We start from the raw sequence: 15,170 nt of genomic DNA on the forward strand, positions 1-15,170 counted from the left end.
ACTGCAATTTTTAAAGAAATTGAGAAGAAAATTTGTCATGAAATTTTGCACGTGTGACTACTGACTAACAAATGACAAGCAACACATGTGTCTCTTAATTGATGGAGAATTTCATTCTTATTCTCCCACTATTATAAGTTTTCAATATACATATATTTCGTTTTGTTGTTAGTCCTTTTTTAGTCCTCCTCTTTATTAATATTTCACATTTACACAAGTCTTACTTGCCCACAGCGTGACCGTTGTGCCACTAAAGTGGCAATTTTGCCACTTTTTTTCGCCTTTGCTACTTTTGTGATACTTTTTCATTTTGATACAAAATGTGCCACTTTTTGAATTTTTGTGAAACTTTTTGTTACTTTGTGCCACTTTTTTAAAAAAGTACATAAATTAAAGCGATTTTTCATAAAACATAATGATTTGTTTTGTAATATTGTATCAGACGGAGCGATTTTAACTAGGTTGCGTTTTTTAACAGACTTAGCAATTTTTAACTAGGGTTCAGTTTGTAACAGACGGAGCGATTTTTATTTTTATTATTAGGTCGCATTCGCATTTGTGTGTTGGTATGTTCCCGTACTGCAAGAATCTACTAGATTTTACTATTTTTCGATAACATAAAGGAAAATTCGTTATCGTAGTAAAAAGTAGTAGATTGTTGCAGTACGGGAGCAGACCATGTGTGTTTCGGTTTGTAGAATTTTCGATTGCTATTTTTGAATAACAGCCTGTTTTTGTAAAATTCCAAACGAACGAATTCGAGTGACTTACGACCAAACTCCATGGTTTTGAAAAATATGTCATTTATAAACGTAAATAAAGGTTTGGTCGTAAGTCACTCGAATTCGTTCGTTTGGAATTTTACAAAAACAGGCTATAAGTAGTTAAAAAATAAATGTTATTCAATAACAATATATTGGCTGTTCCCTTGCTGCAAGAATCTACTGCTTTTTACTACGATAACGAATTTTCCTTTATGATATCGAAAAAAAATAGTAAAATCCAGTAGATTCTTGCAGTACGGGAACAGACCAATAGTATATACCGCTTATATATTGTAAGAATATGTGATTTTATTTAGTTTTTTTTCAGTTTACTGTATATTAAAATACACATAAATGAATTATTTGTAATGTTTTATACATGGTACAATTATAAAAGGTAACAGCAAATCCCAGCTGATTTGATTCCAACGTAATACTAGTGTCAATATGAATTTGACAAATTATGTTTTAAAAAATCACACAATAGGAAAATTGGGAACGCATACAATTTGAATTTGTTCTTTATTAAATGTGCTCATGTATTCAATTTACTCAATCTGCCTGATGGGAAAGTTTGAGGAAGCAAATCTTTCTTCAAGGAATAACTCGCTATTACCAGCATTTTCATATGTGTTACACATATATATGGCAATGAAAGACATATTATAGGAAAGATGTGGAAGCGATAGAAATATAAAGTTGAACGATTTTCATTCATGTTTTTCAATTTTTATTTTGAGGATTCGAAATTTTTTCATTTTCAAAATAAAAATAATTTCATGAAAATTTGTTTGTTTACATTTTTCTGTCAAATGAGTTGACACTAGTAGAACTTACAACAACAAATTTCCATGTGGTTGTTGTATCGTTTTTTGTACAACAACACTTGCTGTTACCTTCTATTATTATACCATGTGTTTTATATAGTTTTTTATTAAATAAAAAGCAAAAAAAGTGTGCCACTTTTTGTGACACTTTTTCAGAAGTTATGTGCTACTTTTTTTAAAAAATGATACTTTTTGTGATACTTTTTGAAAATTTTCAGCGGTCACGCTGCTTGCCCATATGATAACAACTTCCCGCCTTTTAGGGAGGCAGTCATTAGGTGTGTCTGGTTACCCTAAAGTTTGTAACAATTGTTACAAATTGTTACTGGAAGTCGTCTGTTAACCCAAAAGTTCTGCAAAAGAGAGCGGTTGGAGAGAGAAATTTTGACAGTTCTTTCAGTGAGAGTTTGCAAATTCTTGCTGGAAAAATTTCTTCTTGCAATCTCTTGCAACTCTTCTTCTTCTCATACATCGACATTCAATCAGATGTTTTCTATTGTTTGTTTATTTATTTTTGTGCTTTCAATTTGAAAATAATTTTTTTTGGAATTAGCAAGACTAATTGTTTTTGTTTTTGTTAAACTGGTTGTGTTTTCTTTCTTTTAATTCTTTATAATGGCGGACAAATTGGTTTGTTTTGACAAATCAGCTGATTAGTTGCAAGCTTCTGCAGGGATGCCGTCTGTTTACTTTTCGCATTTTTCTTGCAAAAGAGAATAAAACTACCTTACTCTCTCAGAAAGAAGTTACTGGACAATTCCTGCAGGGAAAGTAACCAGACACACCTATTGACAACAAAAGAGAGAGAGAGACTTGCATCAACTTTCAATTGACAAGCACAACATGATTGCCAAGTGGCGGGGGAAGAACTGCAAGGATTATTTTTTCAAGGATTTATTATTTAAATTGTCTGTTTTATATAGCTATTTCTCTTTTAGTAGTAATATTTATATATTTTTAAATTTATTTCTTATTTAATCAAGTCTTGAGCACTTTCCGCCTTTTATATTTGTTTACAAATTGTTTTAGGAATTGGCTTGAAAGAGAGAGAGAGACTTGAATTGCATACTTCACGTAGAAATGACAAACAAAACATGATTGCCAATTGGCGGGAGAAATTCTTATTGGACAATTGAAATTGTAAGAAAGAGCGAAGGAGAGACTTTCGTTATAATTGACAAGCAAGGCATGTCATGAATCTTCTTCTTATGATTAATCATTTAATATATTATCCCACCTTTAAGTCGATAAAATTAAAAGGACAAATTAAAGAATATAAATTCAAAGCAATAAATATATTTATTGGTAATAAAGAGTAAATTTCTTATTAAAAGGAATTTCTTTGTGTTGTAAAATGCATTGAAAGTGAGATGGATGATAGATCACTTTAGAGAGAATAATGATGTCTCTTATCAAAAGGAAAGAAGTCAGTGAAACAAACAGCTGTTTTAAAAGAACTCGGCGAAGGAATACAAATAAATTTAATTTTAATATTTTTATCTTCTAATTAATTAGAACGTGGAACAGAGGTGGAATTTCTTCATGCATTCTCGAAGGTTATCAAGTTGATTTTAATGTGATATCCTGTGAATGAAATTTATGTCTGATCTTATTTGTGAATACAAATATTTTTTATATTATTTTTATTGATTTGAAAAACTAACCACAATTGTTATTTTCTCCTTCTCTTTTAGGCCGCTATCCTACAACAAACTTCCCAATATATTTGCGAATTGGAAAATCAAAAAACACAATTATTGGCACAAAATAGCCAACTGAAACGACAGTTGGGACAACATGAAGCAACAGGTGGTGGCGGCGGGGGTGGTAACAATACCGGCAGTCAGGACAATACAACAACCACCGCAGAGAATAACTCCAATATTGCCATTAAGAAACGTAAACTAACCGATAATGTTGCAAATGTGGCACAAACAATAAGCGATTCATCCGACGAGGGTTTGGGTTCAATGTCACCCGAACCAATGACACTATTAAATGCTGCTGCCGCTGGTGGTGGCAGCAGTGCAGCTGTTGCAGCTGCTGCTAATGCCGCCGCCAATGCTGCCAATACAAAAGCTCAAATCCTTTTGGCTCAAAATATCAAAGAGTTGACGGAATTGAAGGATCAGCTATTTAAGGAACGACGTCTGCGTACAATGTTGGAGGAGGAGCTACAAATGATTAAGCGACAGCTATATTCAGTGGCAACAGCGCCGCAACCCACGGCCGTTGTTGAGGCCGACGAGACAGACGGTACCGCCACCACCACCCACACCTACATTCCCCGCGAAGTTATTGAACACACTGGTAATTTGTTGCGCGGTGATGACTGTGAAGAATTTTCATATGTAGAAATCGATGAGCTGACGGGTCAACAACAAGTTGTTGTCTGCTCCAGCATTGAGGAGTTGGATAGCGAAACAGCTGCCGCCGAAATCATAACCGAGGATCATGTCCACGAAGAGGTGGTGTTGTCATCATCATCCACCGAATCGGAGCAAGAAGTTGCTGTCAATGCCATAGCCAAAGTTTATGCCGAAGGTAATACACCAACTCCCGCCATGTTACAGCCAATTTTACAGGCCGCCATTAAAGCAACACCCAAAGTGGAGGTGGAACGTATATCGGATGCTGCTTTGAAAAAGGTGAAGACGGAAAAAATCGAACAGACCAGCGGTTTGACACGTTCACGGCAAAATCTCGAGACAATTGTGGAGGCAATACGCCATTTGGAAGGCGATCACCTCTTCACCGACAGCAATGGTGAACAGCACAAAGTTGTGGTACAAACACAGTCCGTGCGAGGAGCAGCCGGACAAGAAGTTCCTTTGGCGTTGACAACCAAACAGCATGTTGTGGCCCAGCGTAAAACCTTGGCCGAGCTGAGACCGTTTCTACAACTGAAGGGCGGTAGTAAGATTTTGACGATTGGTGGTGCTGGTGGCAGTACTGCTTTGACGCTGACAAAAACCACTGTTCCCAGTAAATTGGCCAGCAGCAGTACAACAACAGTAGGGGGCGGCAGTAGTAGTAGTGCCGGTAGTACGGTGGCCTCACACAATGTAACACCCACCGCCATCTTTAAAGTTCAGACAAATTCATCGAATGCCGCAGGCGGCACCACAACCATAACACATGGCTGTGCCACCACATCAACAACAAGCGGTGGAACGGGATCCATAAGCACCACAGCACTGAAACAATGTCGGCCAGGTGTTATTGTGGCAAAGAAACTGTCTTGATTTCGCGGCCAACAGCAAAGGAAGAGTGCTGCTGTCGCAGACGGAGAAGAAGAATATGAAAATACCGAGGAGGATAAAGAAGAAGAGCAACAACAACAAGGAATTCAGTTAAACGCATTGCAAATGAAGAAGAAAAATAGCAAAAATCCAGATTTAGTTACGGAATTCCCCAAAATGAGGATGATGATGGTAGTGGACAAACACACAACTACCACCACCACCCCCCTAGATATTTTGAATGTTAATGAAAATGAGAATTTAACTGCAAGTGGAATTAATAATCAACATGATGACGATGATGATGGTGATGATGAAGAGGAGAATGGTCAAGAGGAGAATAGTGATGGTGATGACGAAAACCATCACCAAGAACAACAAGTCATGTATAAAATAGATGAAATGTTTGAAGAAATCTTAATTGAATCGGATGAGGTAGTAGATGTAACAACAACAACCGAAGATGTTGACTCCTCGAATTGTCCTCTTTTGGAAATAACATCAGCAGCAGCGTCCTCCTCCTCCTCATCAACACCATCATCATCATCACCGTCAACACCGTCTTCATTAGCCACTGCTAATACTGTTAATCAGGATAATGATGAAATACCATTAAAATCGAATAATTTCAATAATTCTAATACTGCTAATTGTATGAATCATACAATGCCAACAAAAACAACAACACTTTCTTCAGATGCATCCACAAATCCTAGCAACAACAACTGCAACACCAACAGTAACAGTAATCTAATGATGATGAAAATGTTAAAGAAAACAACCAATAACAAAAATAATAAACCTAATAATAATAATACAATACCATGTATTTTGAAAACAACAACCACTACTCCTTTAAAAACTAAATATTATATGAGTAATTCTAGTAGCTATAATAATATTAATAATAAGTTGTTTAATAATAATTATGCTAGTTTTAAAAATAATTCTAATTATAATATAAATAATAATAAAATTAATATTAATATTAATAACAATAAAAATATTAATAATTTTAAGTTTAGTATTAATAAAAATGTACATTTTTTAAATAATACTAAGATTGAAAAAACAAAAAATAACAACAACAAAACCTATAGTAATAAATTTACAACAAACCCCAATTCTATTATTGCAACAAAACACAACAACAACATGATGATGAAAGCAAATCCAAATAATTCAGACACAATTATAAATACCAGAAAAACAGCAACCACAAAAATTGATCCCAAAAACAACCAGAATGTTTCTTAAAACAAAGAATCAAGAAAAAATGGGAACCAACCACCATTTTTTTAAATTTTTTGAAAATTCCATTCTATGTGAATTATATATTTGCTGTAGAAATTTAAATTTCTTTTTAAAATTTCCAATATTTTTTTCATTTTTGTCTTATGAGGTTTTTTTAATTATAAATACAATTTTGTTATACTATTATTTATTACATTTTTTTTTAAATATGAAATTCAAAATAAAACTCCATTATTTTCGTCACGTTTTCGAAATTTCCCCACAAAACACACACGATTTTTTTTGTATTATGGGATGTTCATATTTTTTAGATTTAATATTTTTGAAAAAATATGCCTTATGGGAGTTCCACCTTCACCACACTGTCCTTACAGAGTATTATGTTTTTGGCCATATGTTTGTAACAGGGAGATAGATCCATGGTTCCTTTTGAGAATATGCATAGCATCACTTTCTGAGTCAATTTATGTATGGCCGTCTGTCCTCGCCTCTGATCTGATTGTCCAGTTTAAATTGTAAAAAAAGGTCGCATTTATTATTCGAATGATATGAATTTTGGCAAAGCTTATTTATTTGGTGAACATCGGTTCAGATTTAGATATAGGTCCCATATATATTTTCGTCCGATTTAATGTAATTGATGCACCAATGTCCCTATATATCTTTCGATTTGCATGAAATTTGGCATAGCGTACTGAATTAAGTCTAGTATGATGAGTGGTGAGTTTTGGGAAAATTGGTTCAGATTTAGATATAGCTCTCATATATATCTTTTTCGTCCGATTTAATGTAAATGTCGCACCAAAGTCCCTATAAATCGTTCGATTTGCATGAAATTTGGCATTGTTTACTGATATAAGTCTGGAATGATGTGTGTTGAGTTTGGTGAAAATCGGTTCAGATTTAGATAGAGTTCCCATATATATGGTCGTCCGATTTAATGTAAATGGTGTACCAAAGTCCCTACATATCTTTCGACTTTCATGAAATTTGGCACAGCGTACTGAATTCAGTCTAGTATGCTGAGAGGTTAATTTCGGGAAAATTTGTCCAGTTTTAGATATATCTCCCGTATACAACTTTCGATTCGCATGAAATTTGGCACAGCGTACCGTATTCACTCTAGAATGATGTGTGTTGAGTTTGGTGAAAATCGGTTCAGATTTAGATATAGCTCCCATATATATTTTCGTTCGATTTTATGAAAATATAGGACACCAAAATTTTTTGCAATTTGAACTCTTCATTCTCTTCAAAATATTGAATAAAAAATGTGGTAAAAACATTACGATGTAAAAAGTTCACGTGGGATACTTCTGTTTGCATAGGTCTATATATTTGTATGTCTTCAAAATGTTTAATAACTTAGCGGGGTAGTTATACCATAGAGTGTCTTCACTTTCGAACTTGAGATACGTTTAAAAGGACTCCTTTTTACAGTTATTGTGCGCAACAGTCATGACGCACAGAGATTTCGAAATCGACTACAAGCTGGCAGGAATCACCAGCTTACGTATCCACAAAGGCGCTTGGGATTTAGAAATTATATTACTATGTGTGGTGGACCGATAGTATCCACTTTCAAAACCGATATAAGTTCAAAAGGACTCCTGTCTCGGTGCAAAAAGAGTTTATTAAAACGAGTACAAACTGATGTCGGAAATCGAATTGGTCCCCCAGTGTTTTTGTAATGAGTTCCCAAACTCACTAGGAACTATACTGTACTATAGCGAATGATGTTTGAAAGTGAGGAATATATGGGATATACTAAAAAACGTGGATCAATCAGCCTTATTCTGGATATTCGCTGGGAGATATCTCGCATATAAAAAATTTTTCGCTTTCACATTCTCGCCTTATTCTGAATGAATAGGGAGACGCAAAAAATGCGAGATGCAGATTCGAGTTTTCGAAAATGGTGGTTGAAAAAAAGATTCGTGTTGCCATATCGTAAATTAAGTTGCGCTGTGTGTGGCCATATTGTAATTTAAGTTGCAATGTGTGTTGCCCCATTGTAATTTAATTGTGTAATATTTTTCAATATATTATTTATTGATTTTTGTTATTAAAAATTGTTACTTTTTATTGTTATTTAAACTTTATAGCAATACAAATGTGAAATATCAAGAATCCGCCGTATAAATGCTTTGTAATTAAAAGAAAATAAATTAAAGTTTGAAAATATGGCAACCTACAATATGGCATGTGAAACAGCTGTTCATTGTTTTGATGCAATTTGTTGCAACAACTACAATAGATTACAAATAAAAGAACATTTTTTTATGATGGCAAAAACACAACGAATAATAGGAAGAAATCTGCGATTTAATTAATTAATTCACAGTTTATTATTTCACTACATAATTGTGTGCATTTTTATTTAATTTTGATATTTTATCTCCCCAAATTCTTAAAGTGGTCAGTTATGTTATGATTTGCTGCTACTCCTTTATTTGTTCCTTCAAATCATGCACACGATAATTTTGAAAAAAAAAAAAATATTTTTTGTTCTTTCATAATTTTTATATCAGTTTTTCACTCTTAAGCGGCTCATCAGGCAAATTTGGTTTTTCCATAATTTTTAAAATGTTTTTCTTGAGAGACAGATCCTCACACAAATGTCTGTATTTCGCCTCCAAAATGCATCAAACTCGACTTAAATATTCCTTATTACCTTCATACATTCTTTGGCAGCATGCATCGTTATCAATAGGATTTCCAATGGCATTTTATTGGCTGTTTTCCAGTTAAAAATTTGCTTACTATCATTTATAATATTCTAAATCGTCATAGAATAAGTATTGTGTAAATATTTTTCATAAAAATAGTTATTACATATGTTTTTGTAGTCAACTCCCCTTAAATTTATTAGCGAAAAATTTCGCACAAAATTTCATCTCATCTGTAATTCAGAATACCTAATTTTTCGCCAAAGCGGATTTTTTCGCTTTCGAACTTCATTCAGAATAAGGCGAAAGCGAGAATGCGAAAAAATTCACTGGAAAATGTTGTTCAGAATAAGGCGAAGGGAAAGAGCGAGTAAATTCACATGGAATTGACATCTAGAATAAGGCTGTATATTTAAATGTTTGTTGTTATAACCTACACAACTATGTTGTCAAGATATTATGGCTTTGTGCAGCCCCAAGAGTTTGTAACGCAGCGAAATATTGGTTCTAGACCCACCTTTAAGTATACCGATCGTCATATCTCGACTACCTGAGTCGATCTTGACATGACGGACACACGTCCGTCCGCCTGTCCATTATAATTTGTGAACACGATACAGGTCACAGTTATGGACCAAACTTCACGACATTTTGCATGTAGGATGGGTTTTGGCCTATGAAGGACCCTTATTGTTGTTGGTACCAAATACTTAATTTGTTTTCTTGTCGCGAACATTGCGAAATTTTACCACATGGAAGAAGAATAAGCATGTCAGTTTTGATAAAGATCGGATCCTGACTTTTTTGTGAAAAATTACAAAATTTGTATTTTACGCCGTAGATATTTACAAGTGATTACGTATTCAGATATTATTTAGTAATCCATTACCACACTAGAGGTCGGAAATATAGCGCTGATCGCTTTGAAATGTTCCCTGAGGTTCCAGTTATGGTCGAGGACAACGCCTATAATTTTCGGTGATGATCAGATAAAAATTTTGACATGAAGTGGACCGAAAACTTTTTGCTGTTATTTCGAGTCGATCTATAGGGCACAGTTATAAGCCGAACATCACAACACAATTCATGGTGGAGGGAATCTGTACAAGGAATTAGAAGGGCTGTACTGCAAATTAGTAATATTCGGAAAATATGTATGTAAGGAAGAGGTGCTGTTGACCTCTAATCGGCCAAGGGGGGGTGCAAATATCACGAAATATTGCCCAGGCTCGGAATAAACATCCATAGAAAATTAAAGTTCCGTGTTGGTTGTGTAGGGTATCGTATGGTCGGCCCCGTCTGACTATACTGCGATATGATACCACTCTTGGGGTTAGCTTGAAAAGACTTGGAGTTATTATTTTGCAAGGACTTTGTCTTAATACCAAGTTGAGGTAGATAGCTTAACTGCAGACAATTCGGTTGGAAAATGTAACTCAAATATTATATGAGGCCTAACCTCAAATGAGAACAAATTTAATCGAACTTCGAAATTGACTTTGTAAGAAAATAAATGATATTTCTAAGCAAAATTTTAGTTTGGAAAATGTGGCTAAAATTTATAAACTTTCGAAAAGGAAAGGTAACGTTAAAACGTGTCCACCGTCCTCAAATTACCAAAATATTGTGGATTGGCAACCCGTTATGTGAGGCTACCCTGAAGCGAGGGCAAATGTTGATATTTTTGCTGGGTAGACGTAATGAGAACCCAAAAAACTCCCCAAGATACCAAAATTTTTGCAGGTACCGTTTTTTGGATCCTACTTTTTTGTTTTCATTGGGTAGGCAAGTAGATGACAATGTTCGGAAAATACTTGGGTATGGAAGATATACAAAAATAAATGAAGGAGAAATTATAACCAGCCGATAATCATTTAGCATATGCTTTCACTGGCAGATTTGACATTCGCATAAAGAATGTTGATCGATCGCATTCACCTCTTTCTCATCCGCATATAAACAGCAATAGTCCACTGTATTGATGATATCCCAATTGGATGTAAGCGACTTGATACTGCAGTGACCCTAGTAACAGCAATGACATAGTTCTTCTATGTCGTTAAAATTTCTTCTACATGAATTTTGGAGACTGCTGCACCCAGACTCTTTTGGACTTTGCCAATGGGTGGTCTTACGGATTCCTACTTTGCATCATCAGAGTAATATAGCCTAGGCCATAAGCGTAGATTTACAAAGAAAATTTTTTCGATCGTCTCTACTCACCTCTGCGTCATCCTCAGTAGCCCACTTCATTGATATCCCAATTAGATGTGATAGACCTAATTGTGCAGTGACAATATGTTATGAGTTCGATCAGTTGTTTTTTTTTATAGTGATATCAGTTAGTTTGGATCTATGTCCTGAAAATGTTGGTCAGATTGATTTTAAAGTTTTTCTCGGAGGTTATCAAACCAACCCAGTTTTAGTTTTCTGGTAGTATATCTTGGAGACTACCAATGTCATGGACAATAGGTGGTCTCGCAGATTCCTCAAAAGCCAGTAGTCCCCTCCATTGATATCCCATTTGGATGTAAGAGACCACCTAATCCCAATCCTACAGTGACCAACTATTATTGGTGGTAGTTCTATGTCGTGAAAATTCCAGCCTTCTGCAATCAGGCTACTCAAACCATCTTGCGAACTTTGCCAATTTATGGTCTTGCAGATTTTTCAATCTGTAGACCTGATCGATCTTTGTGGTCCACATTGCTTTTCGAACTGCTGTTTTGTATTTCAATAAATTGTAGGAGGTTATAGAAAAAACAAGGAAAAAACGTAATGAGCGGAAAATACAAATATTTTTGTTTTAATTTTGTTAATGTTTTTCGATTTCCCATAAATTAAATCTTCAATATTTACAAAAAGCAATAACAGTACTTGATGGAAAAAAGAAACTAAACTCCTTCTAAAATATATAAATAATCTTTTGTTTTTTTAGCAACAACAATATACCAAGCAACCAACCAACCAATAACAACAAAAAGTACAAAACTTAATAAAAAAAAGAAAATAGTAAAAAAAAGAAAACGGAATACAACAATTAAATATTATAAACAGAATTCAATAATTTAATAAAAATGCTAATAAAAAAGTTTATAATTTATAAATAATTTTCAAAAAATCGCAATTTAAAAAATAAAAAGAAACATAACCTCAAAATAATATTTGAGGTTATGTTTTGTTATTTTGATTGTTTAAGTACTCAAAACCATCGCATATATATTATTTATTTATATGCAATAAATAATTAACAAAAAAAACACAATTTAAATAATAAAAAGAAACATAACCCCAAAAACTTTTTTGAGGTTATGTTATTTTTTACTTTTAGTGTTTTAGGTACTCAAAACCATCGCATATACATATATTATTTTTATTCGTTTTTGTTTTTTGGTAACGATTGTGTTCAGAATTGATTGATACAGACCTTAATAGGGAATGTAATGGAAAAAAATTAAAAAAAAACAAAATTAATTTCTCTAAGTTTTTTTTATTCCATGGATCCCATGTATCAGAAAAGTAAATAGCATTTTTCCTAATAGTTTTTATTTTTATTTATAACAAATTTTAGAATTAGCAAAAATTTATTGAATTTTCGTAAAGTTTTTTTATTAATAAATACAAAATTTGGAATTAGCAAAATGGATTAATGGTATTCGAAGCAAGTTCGGCTTTTGTGTTATTTTTTTTTTTTTTTTTTTTGGGAAAAAATGTGAAATTAACTTTTCTTTTTATACAACAAATAAAAAAAACAACAATAACAACAAAAAATGAGCTGAGCATTTTAATGTTAAGTACCAAAAAAAATAATTTTTTTTTGTTTACAAACCGAAAATAAAAATTGAAGCAAAAAAAATTTAAGACAAAAATAAAATTTTTGTTTCTTTTTTTATATATTTATATAAAAATAAATTAAAAAACACAATTGTTTCTAGTAAAATTATTATAATAAAAAATATATATAATATAAAAATATATTAATTTCTATGAAATTGTTTTTTGTTTAACAAACAAACAACACACACACAAGAAATTATATCATAATGTATATATTCCATAATTAATATATATAAAAAATAATTTAAAAATTTATTGTTTTTTTTTCATAATAAAAAAATAAAGACTAAAAAACAAATAACGTTTATAAATAATTATAAAAAAAAAGAAAACAATAAAAACGAAATTTATAGAAATTAAATAGCCCAGGCGAATACAATTTTTTTATATATAAAAACAAACACGCGAAAAAAATTACCAAAAAAAATAATATATTAAAACAATAAACATTTATATACATACACATATGATGCGATAAAAAATTAAAACCCAATGCATAGCATTTTTTTCTTTGCTATAAAACTTAAAATATAATATACTAAAATAAATTATATAAGTAATTTTTCGCTTTATATAACATTATTACAATAAAACGATTGTCATATACACATACATACACACATACATATATAATAAATTCTACTATATATATATATATATATATATTTATGCCGATATTTAAAAAAATCAAATAATGTCTTTAATACAACAAAAACTATCTACATGTATACATAATTGAAAAATAAAATAATTAAAAAAATAATTAATAATAATTAAATAAAACATTTATAAATATTGTTTAATCTCTCTATATATATACCCAGACAGACATACATCAAATATACTTTATTCATAATGAAAGAAAAATAAAAATAAATAAAAAACAAATCAGTCTCTATAAAAAAAATAAATCAATTATATTATAATTATTATTAAAAATTATTATTATTATATAAATAAAAGCATTATTTTATGTTCTAAACCCTCTAAAGTTGTTGGTGTTTTATTCAGCCCAATTGTCAAAAATAATTCTGTGCGGAATTTCTTTCTTCTCCGAATTACGCAATCGTAACGAAAAATTAAAGGGATAAAGGAGAAAAAAATAGGCATCATAAGAAAGTTCGATTTGTGTTTTTCCTCTCAAAATATCTCACAAACAAAATCGAAGAGAGATAAAAAATGTAAGTATAGTTTTTCAAATATAAATCGAAATATAAATAAAAGAATTTATGTATGTCGAAGACAAATAAAACCCAATTGCAGCATTTAGTGTAAGTGATGGAGTTACATCCTGATATTTCACGCTTACTCGGTTTTGGAAAAAAACGAAAAATGACCTATATTCAATTGGACCACCAAATAAGTGCATCGCCGAATGTGAAAAGGTTTAGTACTAATTTTTTTCACATTCATTTGCATAACATAATCCATTCATTCTTCAAAATTACTTTAAATTGGTTTGGGCTGACCAAAAAAATATGTAAGGCAAAAAACTGTACAGAATTTAAAATACAAAACAGGAACAGGAGACGGCCCAAACAAGGAGCAAAAATTATCAAGCACCGAAGAAGCTATCTATAATCTTATTGAAATGAAATCGTCTGTAGAGGGTGTTGCAGTAAACTCTGTTGGTCTTGACGGTGATGAAGAGACGCGGCGAATTTTTTACGAATATTAAAGTACTACCTGGGAAGAAACAAGATCAAATGAGCATCAATTATTAAGGGCAACTGCAGCCAATATAACCTTAAAACCGCCGAGAAAACTCCAAAACCACTACCTACCTACCCTAATAATAAAATCTTAACTAGAAATTTGAGCTGAGAATTTTCTGTGAATTTTTAAAGCCATAAGGGTAAATTAAAAAGCCATAAGGTTGCCTTAAAAAGCTCTATTTTGGATAACTTACTAGGAATTTAAAAATGATTTTTTTAGGAAATTTCCTGCCATAGAAAAAACACAAAAAAACGTTAGTAGTCCCCCTCTTCATTGATAACCCAAAATCTATTAATAACGTTACCCAGTCAGCGAAAGTCAGAGCTGTCTTTTCTCAAGTTCAATGTCAAAACCAGTAAGGAAAGTTCAAAAGTCGGACGGGGCGGACTATATGATACCCTTCTCCACTTTCGGTATATACAAGAGATAATAATGTGTAGAAGATGTGATAGAAGAGACATAGAATCTTTGGATAACCATTGACATGGAATCGGGTGCAAAACCAAATGAAATCTGAACCGATTTCAACAAAAATTTTACATACATCAAACTGGACTTAATTCAGTATGCTTAGCAAAATTTGATCTCAATCGAACTAATATTGGGAGTTTGGTGCACCATTTACGAACGTTACACCGGATTTCGTTAACCCAGTGGATTTTATTTGTCAATTTCATTGTATACATGTCAAATGAAAGGCCCAGAAAGACCATCAAAAATTGTCCCAGAAAGTCCCCCTTAAAAAAGACCAGAAAATCCCTCAAAAAATATTCTTCACAAAGTCGACGCTTATGGGACTGAAAGTTCTTCAAAAATATTCTTTAATAAAAAGTCCACGCTTAGGGCTCAGAAAGTCCCTCA

The 15,170-nt window shown here is 32.4% G+C and overlaps 1 protein-coding gene across 1 annotated transcript in view; it reads left to right on the forward strand.

Moving 5' to 3' along the window:
* Positions 1–4,534, forward strand: part of LOC133325011 (uncharacterized) — a 34,924-nt gene extending 30,390 nt beyond the window's left edge. Inside the window, 2 exon segments of the mRNA XM_061533837.1 lie at positions 3,286–4,311; positions 4,313–4,534. Of these exon segments, the coding sequence (XP_061389821.1) occupies positions 3,286–4,311; positions 4,313–4,432 (1,146 nt within the window). The 3' untranslated portion in view covers positions 4,433–4,534.
* The last annotated feature ends 10,636 nt before the right edge of the window (positions 4,535–15,170 follow it).

This window comes from Musca vetustissima, unplaced genomic scaffold (genome assembly GCF_032173495.1).
Source record: "Musca vetustissima isolate MV318-11 ecotype Yass unplaced genomic scaffold, APGP_CSIRO_Mvet_v1 utg34814, whole genome shotgun sequence".
NCBI lineage: Eukaryota > Metazoa > Arthropoda > Insecta > Diptera > Muscidae > Musca > Musca vetustissima.